This window comes from Saimiri boliviensis, chromosome 11, assembly GCF_048565385.1.
Source record: "Saimiri boliviensis isolate mSaiBol1 chromosome 11, mSaiBol1.pri, whole genome shotgun sequence".
Classification (NCBI taxonomy): Eukaryota; Metazoa; Chordata; class Mammalia; order Primates; family Cebidae; genus Saimiri; species Saimiri boliviensis.
This window is the reverse complement of record NC_133459.1, coordinates 58,109,536-58,126,151: the sequence shown is the minus strand read 5'-3', so window position 1 is coordinate 58,126,151 and position 16,616 is coordinate 58,109,536. Positions and strand designations below refer to the sequence as shown.

General features: G+C 40.4%; 1 protein-coding gene across 10 annotated transcripts in view; it reads right to left on the bottom strand.

Moving 5' to 3' along the window:
* Positions 1-6,537: 6,537 nt before the first annotated feature.
* Positions 6,538-16,616, bottom strand: part of FGGY (FGGY carbohydrate kinase domain containing) — a 429,730-nt gene continuing 419,651 nt past the window's right edge. For all 10 annotated transcript variants that reach the window (XM_074380908.1, XM_074380904.1, XM_003921494.3 and 7 more), the window contains 2 exons: positions 11,233-11,294; positions 6,538-6,767 (listed from right to left, as the gene is read on the bottom strand). In XM_074380908.1, coding sequence (XP_074237009.1) covers positions 6,686-6,767; positions 11,233-11,294 — 144 coding nt within the window. In that variant the 3' untranslated portion in view covers positions 6,538-6,685. The remainder of the gene's footprint in view (positions 6,768-11,232; positions 11,295-16,616) is intronic.

The following is a 16,616-nucleotide window of genomic DNA, read 5'->3' as shown; positions in this document are numbered from 1 at the left end:
TGGAGAATTACAGGGAACTGGATTTGGCCCCTGGGGGAGATCGCTGATAAAAGCTAGATAATGTACCAGGGTTCCATCTAAGCAGCCTTTCATGTAACATTTGGCCCTAGCAGGAAAACTGGAGGGCAAATCAGATATTATCAGTCAGTTCTTCGATGGATGTAGATAGATAAGCCTTCCATACGGTTTAACTTGAGATAGGGCTTTCTGGGGCCAGGTGGGATGGGAGAAATGACTTACAAGTCAGACTAGCATGAAGGAACATTTAACCTGTGCTTAAAAGAGAGCCAAGATTCTACCCAGAGAGGCAGTTTCAAAAGTCAAATTTGTAGGGAGTGGTGAGGCCGGAAATGAGATAAGAACATGAGGCTGGGAGGGTTTCAAACAGAATGATGTGATGTGAGGAATACACTTTCACTAATGGCTTAGAAATAATGCAGCAAACCAAGGGAGAAGAATCAATACTTACTTTTGTGCCTAGTGTCAGGATAGTGTGGCAGTTTCAAGGGGTTCAAACTAGATTGGACAAACATGTTTGTACTTTTGGGGAGAAAGCTGTCATTTGGTGTGGCCCCAGGTGCTCAGGGCTTCATGTCAGAGAGATGAATTCCAGTCCTACTGGCTGGGAAGTGTTGAGGCTGGCCTGAACTGCATGTTCTGTACTGCCTGCCACAGGCTAGGTTTTCTCCAGGTGGAATGAAGCTGAGGCTGCTGACAAAAAGACTGTGAGTACCTGCAGCTTAGCAGAACTGAGAAAGGCAAGGCTGGACATGTTTCATCTTTCATGATTTCCAGATGAGCCTTTCCAGACACATCTATCAGCAGAGGCATTCAATGGGCCACTGGCACAAGATTTCCATGCTTCTCAGTTCTTTATGTATGTTCCCTCTCTCTTCAGCCCAATGCTGACCCCTTTATGCACCATGCAACAGAGACCATTCCAGCACTCTGGACATAGTAAAAGCTCGATAACGGTTGGTCTTGTTGATGGAACACAGACGTTTATCTGTAGAAACTGGATATAAAGTTGTCCAACTTGACCGGAAGCCATACTTCTAGAAGTTCTATATAATAAATATGAATTAGTTGAGGAGAAAAATTGATTAGAAATATGTTACCTTTCTACTTTATGTCATGTACTATGCCAGACACTATGCTTGTTATCCCATTGATCCTCACATTAAACATGAGGCAGATTTTATTTTCTCCCACTTGATAGATAAGAAATAAAGACTAAGAGGTTAACTGGCTTGTATAAATTCATAAACTGTGTAGATTTGTAAGTAGTGAAGCTCTGATTTGAATGCAGCAATCAATGATTCCACGGCTCAAGGCATTCTCACTTTACCTTTGCTTGCCAATAGAAATAAATCAGTACTTTGATGAACCAATGAGTATCAAAAGGGGCCTCCTAGATATTTATACATCATGTTAATGAAGGAAAGCAGGGAAGAGCGAGCAATTAGGAAACTAATGAATCACGTGCTGTTGCACAAATAAGCTAATTTAATTTATTTAGGAAGGAGCAGTGGAGTGGTTCTGCATCTGTGTTCCAGCTACATAATCTTGGACCAGTCAGTTAAATTCTTGGAGATGTGCTTTGGGTATTTGCAAACTGGAATCCCACTTTGTCAGGCCTATCCCACCAATTTATTATAAGGGGCAGATGAGATAATGAATGTGCAATCAATATGGAAACTGTAAAGAAGTATTCAAATGGAAGACATCCCTATTGATTTTGCCTAGATAACAGACATTAATAAATAAATCATTTTATATTTCAAATGTTTTTAAAATTATACAGTAGGGAGTAAGGCTCACTCCAGATTTTAATAAGGAAGCACTTCGAGTCATAGCTTAAGGCAGGACTTAAATAAAAATTAGGTCTTTAGAAACATTTATGCGAATATGTAGTTTTAAATGATTTTCTGTGCATAATGGAAATTGACTACAAAATTAATGGGCAAGTTAATGCTAAATTGAGAAGTCTGAATTTATTAGCAGAAGTCTTTGCTTCTATTTAAGTTACTTTAGTTTTACAAATTTTATATGATTGTCAAATATTCAGAAGTACTGGGAGAAACATCCTTTTAAAAAATGTAATTGTTCTTTTAAGTTTTCCTTCCAGAAATCATAAAAAGATAAAAAAGGCTTTTCACATTCAAGACTACCTCCTATTACTGTCAATAGCAGTTAAATGTATTTATGGAGACATGAGACAGCACAAAGATTCTTCTGTGGTTCATCAGAAGTCTCATCTTAAGTATAATTACATTACACAGCTCTTCTCAGTCATTAGTTTCTTGTTCAGCAACGATGCCCTTCATTTTAAGTTCTTGATGGTAATTATTTGTAACTATGCCCTTGAATTCTGAAAGCATGTGTCCTGCAGTCCTCGTGAACAATGGGTGTTCCTGGACTACGACACCTCTGGCTTCCCATGGGATATCATGCAGGAAATAGTCTGTAACAATGTGGAAAATTTGCAAAAGGTTCTGAGCTTGAGCTACAACCCCAAATGAAGTAGCATAGTTATGAACATGTGTGTACGTGCAATAAAAAACTAAAAGCGAGTCATTAGTTATAAGGCATGATTTTTAAAAATCCTTAGTGACCAAGTCACGTTAAAGTGTTTGACAGTTGCTTAAGTTAAGGCATATTAACACATACAGAAGACTGACCTGAAATTGAGATTTTTAAAGTTCTTCTAGTGTTCTTTTTGCAAAATATCTTGTGTTTGTGTATTTATTCATTTATGGAACACCAATTATGTGCCAAGAACTGTCTAGGTGCAGAGAGCAGGCTATAAGATACTCTGAGTCCACCAAGAGCTCACAGGCCAGCGGCCAGGGGAAAAAACCAGATAAGTAAATCTAAAGAACTTGATTATCCTCAGGCCTGAAAGAAATAGCAGATCATATTAACAATAAAACCTAAGCGTTTTAGTAGTTAACTCACCCCTGATTTGGTACCTTCTTAAAGCTGGGAGTTTCCAGGGTTGCCTTACAATATTTTTACTGCTCCTCGTGGAATTTATACTCCTCAGTGCAACTGGCAACAACACAGATTATGCTCTGAATATAAAGACCAAATGCTGAGTCTTGATCTTCACAAGAGAGGGCATCCCTTCTGGATGCCGCACTGGGCCTCCGGCTCACTGTGGCCTCAGGGCCTGTCGTTTACCGTAGCTCTGCAACATGCCACTCCATTCTGTCATTCTTGCCTTTTCTTCCTCACCTCCCCCAGCTTTTGTTCTCTTTGGCTCTTCTGAAAGCCACATTTATGTTCTTCCCATATGGGAAGTATTTTTGGTCAAAATTTGAAACCTATAATGTGTTCCTTGGCAAAATGATTTGCTAAGCAAGGCTGGCTTTAACTTAAAAGAAAAGCTTTCAGTAGGCAACAAAACAAAAATCCCACAAACCACTCTGGCCACACTGCAATTCTTAATCATCAAAGCTAAATATACTTTATGGGCATGTATTAAATAAAACCTCCTTTCCTAGTGCAAGGAGGTGTGTAGTGGAGTGATTAAAATTTTTATTATTGAGCTACACGTGGTTTCTAATAGAATTCTATAGAGACATTTCCATTTTTTCCTAACACACTGGCTTTATAGTAGGAACCTGAATGATTTCCTTAGGGATTAACCTCCTAGCTAGGAGGCATAGAAAGAACCATGGAGAAACAATATTTGTAGACAGCCTATTGTCTGAAAGGCATTGTGCTAAGGGCTTTATCCACAGTTTTTTTTTTTTTTTTTTTGAGATGGAGTCTTGCTTTGTCGCCAGGCCGGAGTGCAGTGGCACCATGTCCGCTCACTGCAACCTCCGACTCCCTGGTTCAAGTGATTCTCCTGTCTCAGCCTCCAGAGTAGCTGGGATTACAGGCACATGCTACCATACCCAGCTAATTTTTGTATTTTTAGTAGAGACAGGGTTTCATCATGTTGGCCAGGATGGTCTCCATCTTCTGAACTTGTAAATTGCCCGCCTTGGCCTCTCAAAGTGCTGGGATTACAGGCGTGAGCCATCACCTCCGGACGGTCTTTCACTGAATCCTTACCACCAACTCTAGGAGGTAGGTAGCAGGATGATCCCACGGCAGAGGGGAAGACTGAGGCTTAGACAGCTTTCTTAGCTATCACGCCCAAGGCCTTTCAGCTCTTCTCCTTTCTATCAAGCTGCTTCTCACTGTTGAGATGCCAAAGGTGTCCTAGTATTGCTTTTTTTTTTTTTTTTTTTTTTTTTTGCCTCATTTGTGTGTGTTTTCCTTTTCCTATAAAGCAATGAAAACCCAGGTCAGGTTTGTTTGAATATGAGTTTACTTAAAAGAATGGCCAACACCAGTGGCTTGGCAACCCACAACATGAGCATTGCAACTAAAGAGCAGGTGGTGGGCAGGATTCCTCTCCAGCTGTTACAGAAGGGTGACACCTAAAGTTTTGCACCCAGGCGGATCTGGATTTGAATACTATCTCTGCTACCATCTGGTGATTCCAGGCAAGCTGTTTATCTTTTCTGAAACTCAACTTTCTCCACTCTGGGGGTAATGCTACCTACTTCACAGTGCTGTAGGTAAGGATTGGAGAGAACATAACAACAAGGACTTGACGGATAGTTGGTAATTATTCATGGTTTTATGTCTGCCTTTTGTATCCACAGACAACTACTGCATTCACCAGGGCTTTGTGTGAGCAGGTCCAGGCCTGTCTGTTTCTCAGTCAGTGATAATCAGCTTTTGCAGCTGAAGCCTGTTTGACCGCAGACCTGACATCTTGCTCAGATCCTGTAACACCCAACTCTTCTTCTGTAGTGATCCCCAATCCTCCTTCATCCATAGGGCAACTTCTGGCTGGGGTCTATCTAAGGAAGCACTGGGCTTCCTTCTGCTGCTAGGCCCTCTAGATCAGACACCCACACCCACCTTCACTCTGGGCCATGCCTAAGGTCCCTATATCGTTTGGATACTGTAGAATGCTATTGCAGAGCTGGCCTTCATGACTGGATGTGCTCACCCTTCTCCATGATTACTACTGTTATTATTCTGAGCATATTCTAGGAGCAGAGTCCTGTAATAACACAGGCATGGTCCGTGCAATTGAGCTGAGTGCTTTATATGTACTATCTCCTTTAGTCCTCATTATAAACCTGTAAAGTAGGTACTATTAAAATATTCATATGCAATACATATTCATTACAAAATGAGGAAACTGAGACTCAGGAAGATTAAGGACCTTTCTCCAAGTCACATATCTAGAAAAAAGGAGGTAAAACCAGGCCTAGGATCCCAGGGCCAGGGCTCATAGCTGCAATACCATATTGTTTTTTATCTCACCTGTCATTTTTCTTCTTCCTCCTTTTCTGACTTAATATCTTCTACGCAGCAGGTACTTTTTCGTTAAATTGTAGCATCTCTCACAATGTACTGTCATCAATTTATTTGTCTATGTCTCTCATTAAACAGTTTTCTGAAGGCAGGAGCCATGTCTTATTCATTCCTGTTCACCAGTGCTTACCACAATGTCTGGCACAAAGTACTCCAGAGGATGTTTGTTTACTGAATTATACTGGCTTTTTCTTTTCTACCTGCTGTCTTTTGCTGAAGTCTTAGCATGTCCTCTACCCACACGCATTGGAGCTATGACACTCTCAAATCAACGTTAGCAGTTACTCTGGGGTCTGGAATTATGTATGAGTATTTACATATGCATGTATGTGCATGCCTGTGTGTGTTTGTGTGTTTGCTGTGGTATCAACTAAAACAGCTATAGTTTTCCAAGTGCATGCCTACATCAAAAGCTTTTAGTCATCATGTTTGTTCAGTTTCCTTTAATCTGGAAACTTTCCACAGCCTTTCTTTGTCCTTATGACATAGACATCTTTGAAAAATACAGTCCATTAAAAAATAAAATGGTTCCCATGTTGGGTCTGTGTGATGTTTGCTTCTGATTAGATTCAGGCTCTGCATTCCCAGCTAGGTAATGTTGTTTTTTCCTCAGGCTATCATGTTTGGAGGTACCCGATGTCCATTTGCCCATCTGAAGTTGATTTGGATCACCTAATCAAGATGTTGTCTTGTTTCTTCTCTGTATACTTAACATTCTTTTTCCTCTTGTAACTAATCAACAAACTCTGAAGAGATATTTTAAGATGATGCATATATCCTGTTACCCTTCAAAATTCCCTCCTGGATCCATCGAGGATTCCTGTCTATACTTGTCTTTAATATGATGATTGCAAAATGACAATTCTGCAAATAAATGTGGTATCTGACTAGATCCTGCAAAGGAGGGGAAAATGCCATAAAAGAAGTCAAATAAACATTAGATGTCCTACCTAAAGCAATGTAAGTTTTTCATTTAATAGCTGACATTTAATTGAACAAAAAGTGCAAGCCTCCCCTGGATTGAATGGTCCCCAAGGTCTCATCTCACATGAGATCCTATGACCCTATTTGAAACTTCTGTTACTATGATGGCACCTGTATGGAAACTGGAACTAAATAACAGTGGTATTTTGAAATGGAAGACTCTAATTCTGGTTGCACATGTTTGTTTTCTTTATTAAAAGGCAATAGAGAAAAGATGAGGCAATACCTCAAGGGTCTTGAACATAGATGAAATGACAGAGGTCTCTAATGCAATGGCACAGGACCTTCTGGTATCAGCACCTGCAAGCCCCATTCAGTCGTCATTCATGATCGCCAAATACTCCATCTGGTGTTCAACCAGCTTCAGGAATACTTGATATTTCTTATCATAGTATCTGTGGGAGAAACATAAATATGTTGAATGATCTCAAGACAAAACTGCCACATGGCTTCTCTGTAGATTTAGAAGAATGGGAATATATCACCTAGATTCTGAATGCTTACAGCATCCTGGGCAATGAATTAGCATGCTTCAGACCAATTATATGTAAACTGCTTGAAGTTTTATTATCTCCATTTTAGAAATAGCATTTAAATCCCATCTCTACTAAAAACACAAAAATTAGCCAGGTATGGTGGAGGATGCCTGTAATCCCAGCTACTCAGGAGGCTGAGGTAAAAGAATTGCTTGAACCCAGGAGGGCAAGGTTTCAGTGAGCAGAGAGGGTACCACTTCACTTCAGCCTGGGTGAAAGAATGAGACTCTATCTCAAGAAAAGAAAAAAAAAAAAAAGAAAATTTCTAAATGAGAGGCATATACAAAGTAGTATAGCCAAAAACAGGCAGAACTGGAATTCAAACTCATGTCTGTCTGACTTCAAAGCTTCTACTGTACATATAAAAAGGCCTGGGCTTAATGGAGATTCTTTCACATTGCCAGCTTCAGTAAATATTTCTAGCTATATAACTAGCTCCAGATTTGATGACTGGCCTAAAATCACAGCCTGACAAAGGACGAGACTGAACATTTTAATTGCCCTTTTGCAGATTCCACATCTAGGTTTCCCCTGTGACTGCTTTACCCAGGAGTAAAGCCACATGGGAATGCGGCTAATGCCTTCTCTAGAGCTGTGCTCGGCCTTCTAGGCATCACATAGCGGCCCTTGCTCTCCCTGTCCTCTCTGGCTGACTCTTCGGGTAAGGCCTGTTAGAACTGGTATTAGCCATGAATCAGATAGCAGAATAGCTGAAGCTGCTCTGACATCATAATCCTGAAAGGAGTAATTGGAACCGAGACAAATTATACTTGTAGCCTTGCAACTTAGTCCTTATTCCTCTTGGTTGGGAAGCTGACATGGGGCGAGGGGATGAAGAAGCCAGTTTAGCATGTCTTGGTCAATTCTGGGGTGCTCCGAAAAGGAGTCCTTATAATGGAACTTTGGTGCAAAGTTGTGTATTGGGGGAGAGAGGTTGTAAGAGTAAACCTGGATACACATGGGACTTTACTTGTCATACATAGTTATGTTAATAGGAGTTCCCTCCCCAATGTTTATTATACCGTAAACATTTTGGTAATGCAGCAGTTGTGATGGGGCCAAGCACGGGTTAAGAGGTGAACTCTGAAGCCTGGGTTGAAATCTCAATGTGGCCCAATATTAGCTGTGTGACTTTGGATATGTTCCTTAATCTATTTCTGTCTAAATTCCTCCACCTGTAAATGGAAATAATTATGGGATCTACTTCAGCAGAGCTGTTGTGTGAACTAAATGTGGAAATATATGAAAAGCATTTGGAATAGTACCTGACTCAAAATAAGTAATATAAGTGCTAGTCATTAATTTTTAGATAATTTTAGTATTATCATTAATATAGCTATATGTAGGTACTACTAAAACCTACTCTATGAGCTTCTAAATTTATTCATGGTAGAATTATTTTAGAAACCATTTGCTCCTACTAATGATGTTCCATGACAACATAATGGTAAGCAATTCTTTCATTACATGAGATGGATTTCTTGACTTTAGAATCTCAAAATTTCTAGAAGGGAGCTAAGGTTAGCACTCTTTCATCTATACTTGAAGATTTACAATGTTAATACTGACAACTTTGCTGCAACTTTGTTCACTGGCCTTACTCTTTACGTAAGCGAAATCATACAGTATTTGTCTTTTTGTTGTTATCTTATTTCACTTAGAATAATATCCTCAAGGTTCACTGATATGTGGCATGTCAGAAATTGCTTCTGTGTAAGGCTGAATAGTATTCCATTGTATGCACGTGTCATTCTTTGTTTATATGTTCATCTACCAATGAACACTTAGGCTGCTCTCATGATTTTAGCTATTATGAATAATGTCGCTGTGAACATGAATGTAGAAATATCTCTTCCACACCCTACCTTCAGTTATTTTGGGTATATACCCAGAAGTGCAATTCCTGAATCACATGTTAATTCTATTTTTAATTTCTTGAAGAATGGCCATACTGTTTTCTGCAGCAGCTATACTATTTTTTATCCTCACCAACTATGCACAAAGGTTCCAACTTCTCCACATCCTTGCCAACATTTGTTGTTTTCTATTTTAAAATAGTAGCCAACCTAATGGGTGTGAGGTAGTATCTCATCGTAGTTTTTATTTTCCTAATACTGATACTGAGTACCCTATCACATGCTTATTGGTCATTTACAGATCTGTGGAGAAATAGCCATTCAAGTCCTTTGCCCATTTTTGAATTGGGTTGTTTTTGCTTTTTTGTTGTTGTTGAGTTTTAGGGGTTCTTTATACATTTATATATTCTGGATATCAAACCCTTATTGGATGTATGATATGCAAATATTTTCTCCCATTCTGTGAGTTGCCTTGTTAGCCTGTTGATAGTATCTTTCAATGCACCAAATTTTTCAAATCACTTTTAAGTGACTCTTCCAGAGCCACATATAAATTTGGATTGGGCATAATGATGAGATTCGGGGTCGTCCTAAACATTTACTCAGTAAACTGTAATTACTAAATTATGCTCTCTGTGATTGTAATTTTAAAATCAGTTGAATCCCCTCTCTTCCAAATTTGCCTCAACTCAGTCCATTGCTTCTGTGTGGCAGAGGCCTAAGTAAGTGTCCCACATCATTAACAGTGTGAGCAATGAGATGAGTGACTCAGAAGGAAACTGGCTCCTCCTGTCGCCTTGCAAATCTCTGGGCTGCCTGAAGATGGTGGTATAGCACCGTGTGTGCCACCTCCTTCCCAGAACAGCTGCCAGCTGCCAGCAAGAAGCCAAGGACTCTCTTCTAAAGGAACACGTGGAGTTTACAGTGAGAGCTTAAAAACATCCCTAAAAAGTCTTGGGAGGGTCATGGAAGAGATGGGGAAAGACAATCTTTCTAATTTCACGAAAAGAGGGATGCTCCAGCTGCCTTCAGGGAAGAGAAACAGGGACAGCAGCCCATAGCTCCCACTGCCAGTGGTAACTCAGATCTCTCCATCTTCCTACATGGAGCTCCCCCATGCAAGGCCTGCAACTTTGACCATGGCATTTAGAGAAGGGTTTATATTTGGAGGGTTAGCACCCTGACTCTATGTGGAGATGAGGGAAATGAAAATAAAGTGGATTGCTCTTCCATGGACATTTCCAATTCTGTTAAATACTGATCCAGCTTCAGTGGGATCTGCACCTTTGTCTGTTCGTCATGTTAGGTGGAATTTGCTTTTAGGTCTTAACCTCAAATACTTCCCTAAAATTATAAAGGCACTTCCACAACGGCCCCGTCCTCTTCAAACTCACTACCAGTGCATTAATAGAGGTCTTTTATATCTTTATCCTGGATTATTGAAAAAGCCTACTATCTGGGCCCTCTATTTCTACCCTGAGCCCCCTGTACTGGATCCCCTAAGAGGGATCTTTCTGATCTGCAACTGACCAGGTCTCACTACTGCTTAGAATTCAGCATCTCTGTTTTGCCTATAGGATGAGGTTGGAGGTCTTTGGTATGGCCTCCAAGGTATTTATGAAACACCCCCTCCCCAATTCTATCCTTCCTCAGTCCTACTTCCTGCCATTCCCCATCTCATACTCGGTGTTTTTGAATTAGAAGTTGTTTATCGTAACCAGAATATTACTATGCTGCTCCCACTTTTATAACTACACGTTTCTTCTACTACTAATGTTCTTTCCTGCTTTGGCCTGTCTACGAATTTCTTACAAGCGCTTAAAGTTATAGCTTAGACTTAACCTCCTCCCAGAAGTGTACTCTCATCCCTACAGGGTCCCATCCCTTTCTTCCTTGAGCTACTCTGTCACCTGGCAATACTTCAACTGTGGAACTTATCCCTTTGTTCTAAAATAATCTATGTACATAAATCAGATTATGTTGTATTCCCCTGTAACACCTGCCTGGAGCCCAGCATAATGCCTTGAATATAGCAGGAGTTACATCAATTAATATTTTTTTGAGTTGGGATTAAAATACTGACCAATATAATTTTTTTTATCCCTTGATGCTAACTGATACAAAGGGTAAAAGAATGAGCAGATGCTACTGGGTCCCTTGATGGAGATGTATGAGATTCCTACTTTAGAGCAGAGAAGAGAAGATTTGCTGCCAATGACCTAGGAAACAGAACATTGGTCTGAGAGTTCAGAAACTTACATTTGATCCCCAGCTCTAGCCCTACATAGTTCTGCAGTCTTAGATAGGTGAAGGTGACGTTACCGCCCTGGAACTTAGTTTTCTTCACCATTAAATTGAAGGACTGAATTAGCTGACCACATAAGTTTATTCCAGATCTATAGTTGCCTGTATGTATGTATGTTCTTAACTCCTTAGCACTGTATATATATAAAAAAATACACACTTACTTTTTATCTTCTTGTCTCGGGAACACAACTTTCCCAACTTTGCTCATTTTTGCCATTGCTTCCTGTTAAATGGAAAACAACAGAGACAGCTGAGTGGGAAAGCGAAGTCCAAAAGGAGGCTTGTCACAGGCAAAACATTCTAATGAGAATTTGCTTTCCTTTAAGATATTTGGTTAGTCCATTTTTTTTTCAATTTATTTTTCTCTGGTGATAAGAATAAAACACAGTGAACATCTGAAGTTTCAACTATGACCACACATCCTGGGCTTACTAAATACTTGTGTATTGAGGCCTCTGGGGCATAAACAACCCGGAAGTCAAAGCCGTTCTGTGACTGCCTCCAGGAGTCAGTGGGAAGAATTACTTCCCCTCCTCACTACCTGGACACAGGGCAGAGGAAGGGGAACAAAACCAGCCACTGAGTACACTGTCTACTTATCTAAGGATAACAATCACTGAATGAAACTCACTTTGCACCTGTACCTGAGGATAAAATATTTAAGACCTTTTCAATTCAGCTTCAGCTCCTTTTTCCAGCAATCTCTGAAATTGTGAGTACATACTGAGACCTCTGGGCTGAGTCTAAGTGATCTGAGTTCTGGAATGTGACTTCAGGACATTCTTTTCTTCACAATGGGGCACTCAGGGCAGATGACATGTTACAGCATCTGGGTAGATGTGGTATAGTGTGTGCAGCATCAAGATTAACCAGGGATGGTGCTGGTTCCCATGAGCAGAAGAGTAAGGTTTCCTTGCTTAAGCAATCTCCTCAGGCTGTTAAGGTTACAAGAAAGCTAAAGAGAATGCAGTGAACCCGAACTTTGGAGTCCAACAGACCTGGCTAGGAAAGATTACAAGCAACAGCATGACAAAGCTCTACAGAACAGTCTTAGGAATGGCTACTGAATTCCTGTTGTTAAGGATGCAGTCATTCTGGGGTCACAGGTATACAGCTTCTTATTCAATACATTTACTAATCACTTATAAAGTACCAGACACTCTGCTAGGGATACAGATTTGCATACAACATACTCTATCCTGGAGAAACTCACATACTAGGAGGGGAGGAAAAAACATTTAAAAAGCTGTATACCATACAGAATATGAGAACCCCTGGTTATCTTCAAAACCCTTCCAAGTCTCCCTGACTATCTTTGCCGCCTTACTGTAACTGACTGACTGATTTGCATGCCACTGATTTCCTTCTGCTGCTTTGAATATTTACTGGTTTATGTGTTCATTATCTGCCTTCTCCACTCCTTGCCCCTAACCAGAATGTAAGCTACACAGGGCAAGGACTTGTCTGTTTACTAGTGAATCCTGATACCTGGAATACTCATAAAACATATTGAGTCCCTTTCGTGTGCCAAGCATAACACTCAATCTACATGGAATACAGAGAGGAAGATTGCACGGGCCTTTCATCAAGGAGCTCACCATAGAGTGGAAAAGGCATTTACTGTGATCAAACTAGAGTGTGATAAATACTACACTAGAAGTGGATAAACTTCTTCCCATAGTTATTCGAGCGTTAGGTAACCTGATGATTCTTTCAGCCGCTAGCTTACACGAATTTCCACTCCTGCTAGGTTGCTTTGCAGACTCTTCCACAAGGATGGCATGTTCATTCTGAACTAGTCATCTTGCTTCCTAGGTCTCAATGGATTTGAATGTGCTGATTAGGGGACCAGAGATGCTAAGAGTAGCCAACATACTGAGAGCAGAAAGAAATGGCAGCCTAAAGTAGGGAGGAGATTTTTTAAATGATGAAAAATTACTGACAAGGAAACCATGGAGAAAGACAAAAACTAAAAGGGCTGTCTGAAGTCATTTTGTGAAAGGCCAAACTGTCAAACACATCTTAGTGAAGCTGCTGCCATTTCACTTAGCAGGGATATATATATATATATATAAAGACAGAGTTTTGCTCTTGTTGCCCAACCTGAAGTGCAATGGTGCAATCTGGGCTCAATGCAATCTCTGCCCAGGTTCAAGCAATTCTCCTACCTCAGCCTCCCAAGTAGCTGGGACTGCAGGCATGCACCACCACACTCAGCTAATTTTTTGTATTTAGTAGAGACGAGGTTTCACCATGTTGATCAGGCTGGTCTCAAACTCCTGACCTCAGGTGATCCACTGTCTCAGCCTCCCTAGCAGGGCTATTTTAAGAGCTCTGCTTACCCCAGAACATTTTCCTTCATATACAAAGTCCTGATTCCCTTAGAGCAAGCCCAGGTATTGTTGTGATGGTCTCAACAATCTTCATCATCAACTGTGTCACTCATTCTTATTTTGTGCTTCTTGTCTCTTCCTTGAGTTGTGCTCTGCTGTGCTTTAGTGAAGACCTTGCCTTCTATCACCAGCTCTGAATCTTGAAACTGCCCTCAGGGAATGCTCCTCCTAGCTGTGCTTTGGCCCCAGACTTGAGACAACATTCCAGGATCGCCTTCATGGGTGGGATCCAGGAAACTTCTATTATAGAAGGTACTCCATAAATGTTATTTTCCTTCCCACTACAACAGATGTGCACACAAATGGAAGACATCAGGGAATTCTTCCTTCCTTTCTCCACATTACCTTTGCTTGTTTTAAAAATAAATTGAGAAGCAAACACCAGCAAGAGAGATTTCAGTGGTTTAAAAAGAGGTTATGCTGTTTCTCAAAAAGTACAGATTTAAATGTTAAACTTAGCTCAGGTATCAGCTCTTCTGAGATTTTTTTCTGACTCATCCCTAACTGCCTGCCTCCCACCTATATTGAGTTACGTGCTCCAACAGCAACTTGTGCTTCCGTCTATCATAGCGTTTATGACATGGCACCATATTTTTTTGTTAACAGATCAGCCTCCCCAACTAGACTGTGAGCTCCTTAAAGCAGGAATTGTTATAATTATTTTCACTGCCAAACTCTGCATCTGGCATATCGTATGCACTCAGGGAATGCCTACGGAATGAATGAACTTAAGGATAATACACGTGACAGAATGTTAAAATGGAAGTTTTGGCTGAGATTTAAAGATGACAGATATAAGATACCAAAGTGAACTGGAAACAGACCACCCTGAAGAATGTGCAAGAAGTGTGCCTGAGGACCCATTAATCAACTCAAACCTTTCATCCACATGGAAGGTCAGACAGAGATGGATTTTTAGGAAAGAGCTGCTGGTTTATTGTCTGTCAAGGCTCCTTCCAGGGTGAAGTATGAAGGGAGCCTCTCCCTTCAGGAGTCAAGAGGACACAGACCACAAGAGAATCTGCTGCATGTCCCTGAGGTTGTAGCACACGCTGGCCTGTGTGTGACTCCTATCTAGAAGAAAGACTGGCTGGCAGCAGCAGTGTAGAAGTGAAGGAGAAGTACCCTGGAATCAACCAGCACTGCCAGAATCTGTCCAGATCTCAAAGGCAAAGGTTTCTCATAGACCCCAAGTGGCCCATGTGTGAGAGAGCTGGCAGGGTTTCTTAGATCCTGTCCAACATGGCCGCCTAATGAGGTGGCAGACTCTCCATAAAGAAGCTTAAGGTTGAGCTGGACGCCGTCGTTCACATGTTTAATCCCAGTACTTTGGGAGGCCAAGGTGGGTGGATCACTTGAGGCCAGGAGTTCGAGACCAGCCTAGCCAACATGATGAAAAGCCTATCTCTACTAAAAATACATTATTAGCTGAGTATAGTGGCATGTGCCTGTAGTCCCAGCTACTTGGAAGGCCGAGGCATAAGAATTGCCTGAACCTGGGAGGCAGAGGTTGCAGTGAGCGCAGATTGCACCCACTGCACTCTAGCACTCCAGCCTGGGCGACAGAGCAAGACTCAATCTCAAAACAAAACAAAAAACAAAAAACAAACAAACAAACAAACAAAAAGGATAAGGAGTCCTGAGAAATTAAGAGTAAGCAACCTATGAGAATAGAGACATGTTAACCAAGACAAGAAAATTTCAGGTGAGAGGTTTTCAGAGGCAGAGGGTCTCCCCAAAAATCTATGATGTGCCTTATGAGAATCAGAGCTAGCTGTAAACACCTATGAGGCTAAGAGAGCATGAAGCCCATTATGACAGTACTGATGAGGTAAGAACTTTCCTACACCCTTAACTTTTCTTCCCTTCTACTCTCTAACCACCTCAGAGGAACAAAAAAAAAAAAAGCTAGTACGTTGGCGAGAAAGTGAATGAAGAAGAAAGAGGAATCTGATTAGGAATATGTCTCATTTCTGCCACACCCTAGCTGGAAGAACTGGGAAACGTCTTACCTTTGCCTTTACATATTCTTTGATACTTGAATGTCTGAATTTTGGCTATGTCTCACAACTTAAAGGGACCACAAAGTTTGTATTATTTAAGTGACTTTATATTTATCTAAAAAAGTGACGGAACAACCAGAATTTTTAACCAGGGCAGGGAAAAACTGGCTCTACTACACAAATGTAAAGGGATAATGAGAATAGAAAATAAAGTTATAATTTTTTATTTCATCCTAAGAATTGCATTTCTGCTACATAATTTTTTGTTTGCTTTATATAACTTGTTAAAAACAAGTTATATATGCATAATAAAGATTGGATCAATATATATTTAAATGTTAACAGGTTGGATAGCATGGGTGACAGTTTTTTTTCTTGTCAAGTTGCTTATTATGTTTTCTAAATTTTCTACAGTGGCATATGTTAATTTTATATTTGTAGGGAAAACATGTAATGTATCATATTTTTAAAGTTATGCTTACAAAGGCAGTCAAAATGACTTGGGCTCACCTTCCCCTCTCCTGGAAGGCAGGGCTCATTTATGAGTCCTTGAAACAATATAGAGAATATCCTGAGAATCAGTGCTGTCATCAGAAATAGCACTGCTGAGTTTTCCAATTTCTCCAAATAATTAACATAAAACTGAAATCTCATGATCCCACTTGGCTGCAGTAAATCTGGAAATTACCACAACATAACAATAAGAATTTATTATGGAAATGCTGACACATGCTAAATATAGTCACCCCCACAATATATTTCTGTTCCAAAGGGTTTATTTGAAGTTGGCCTCCAAATTCATACTTTTTGTCAGCAGGCAGGAGCCGGACAATCTTAATTTGCAGCACGCTACCCTCTTTGTTTGAGAGTCTAGACAGCACAATGAATACAGTGACTTTTCTTTTTCCTTTTGGCCCACACAATGAAAGCTTTTTAAAAACAAAATATTTTGTAAAATAGCATTTTAATCACTTCTTTTCTTTCTCTCTATAAGGCAGAGCTATAAATAAACCATGAAAGTTCACATTTGATCATCACTTCTGAAAGCAAGTGAAGGGTTTCTGTAGGAAAAAATAGGGGCCCTGTACCATGGCCATGAAAGACTGCATTCATGGCTTTGACCCTTCCCTGGTGTGTCGAGGTCCAGAT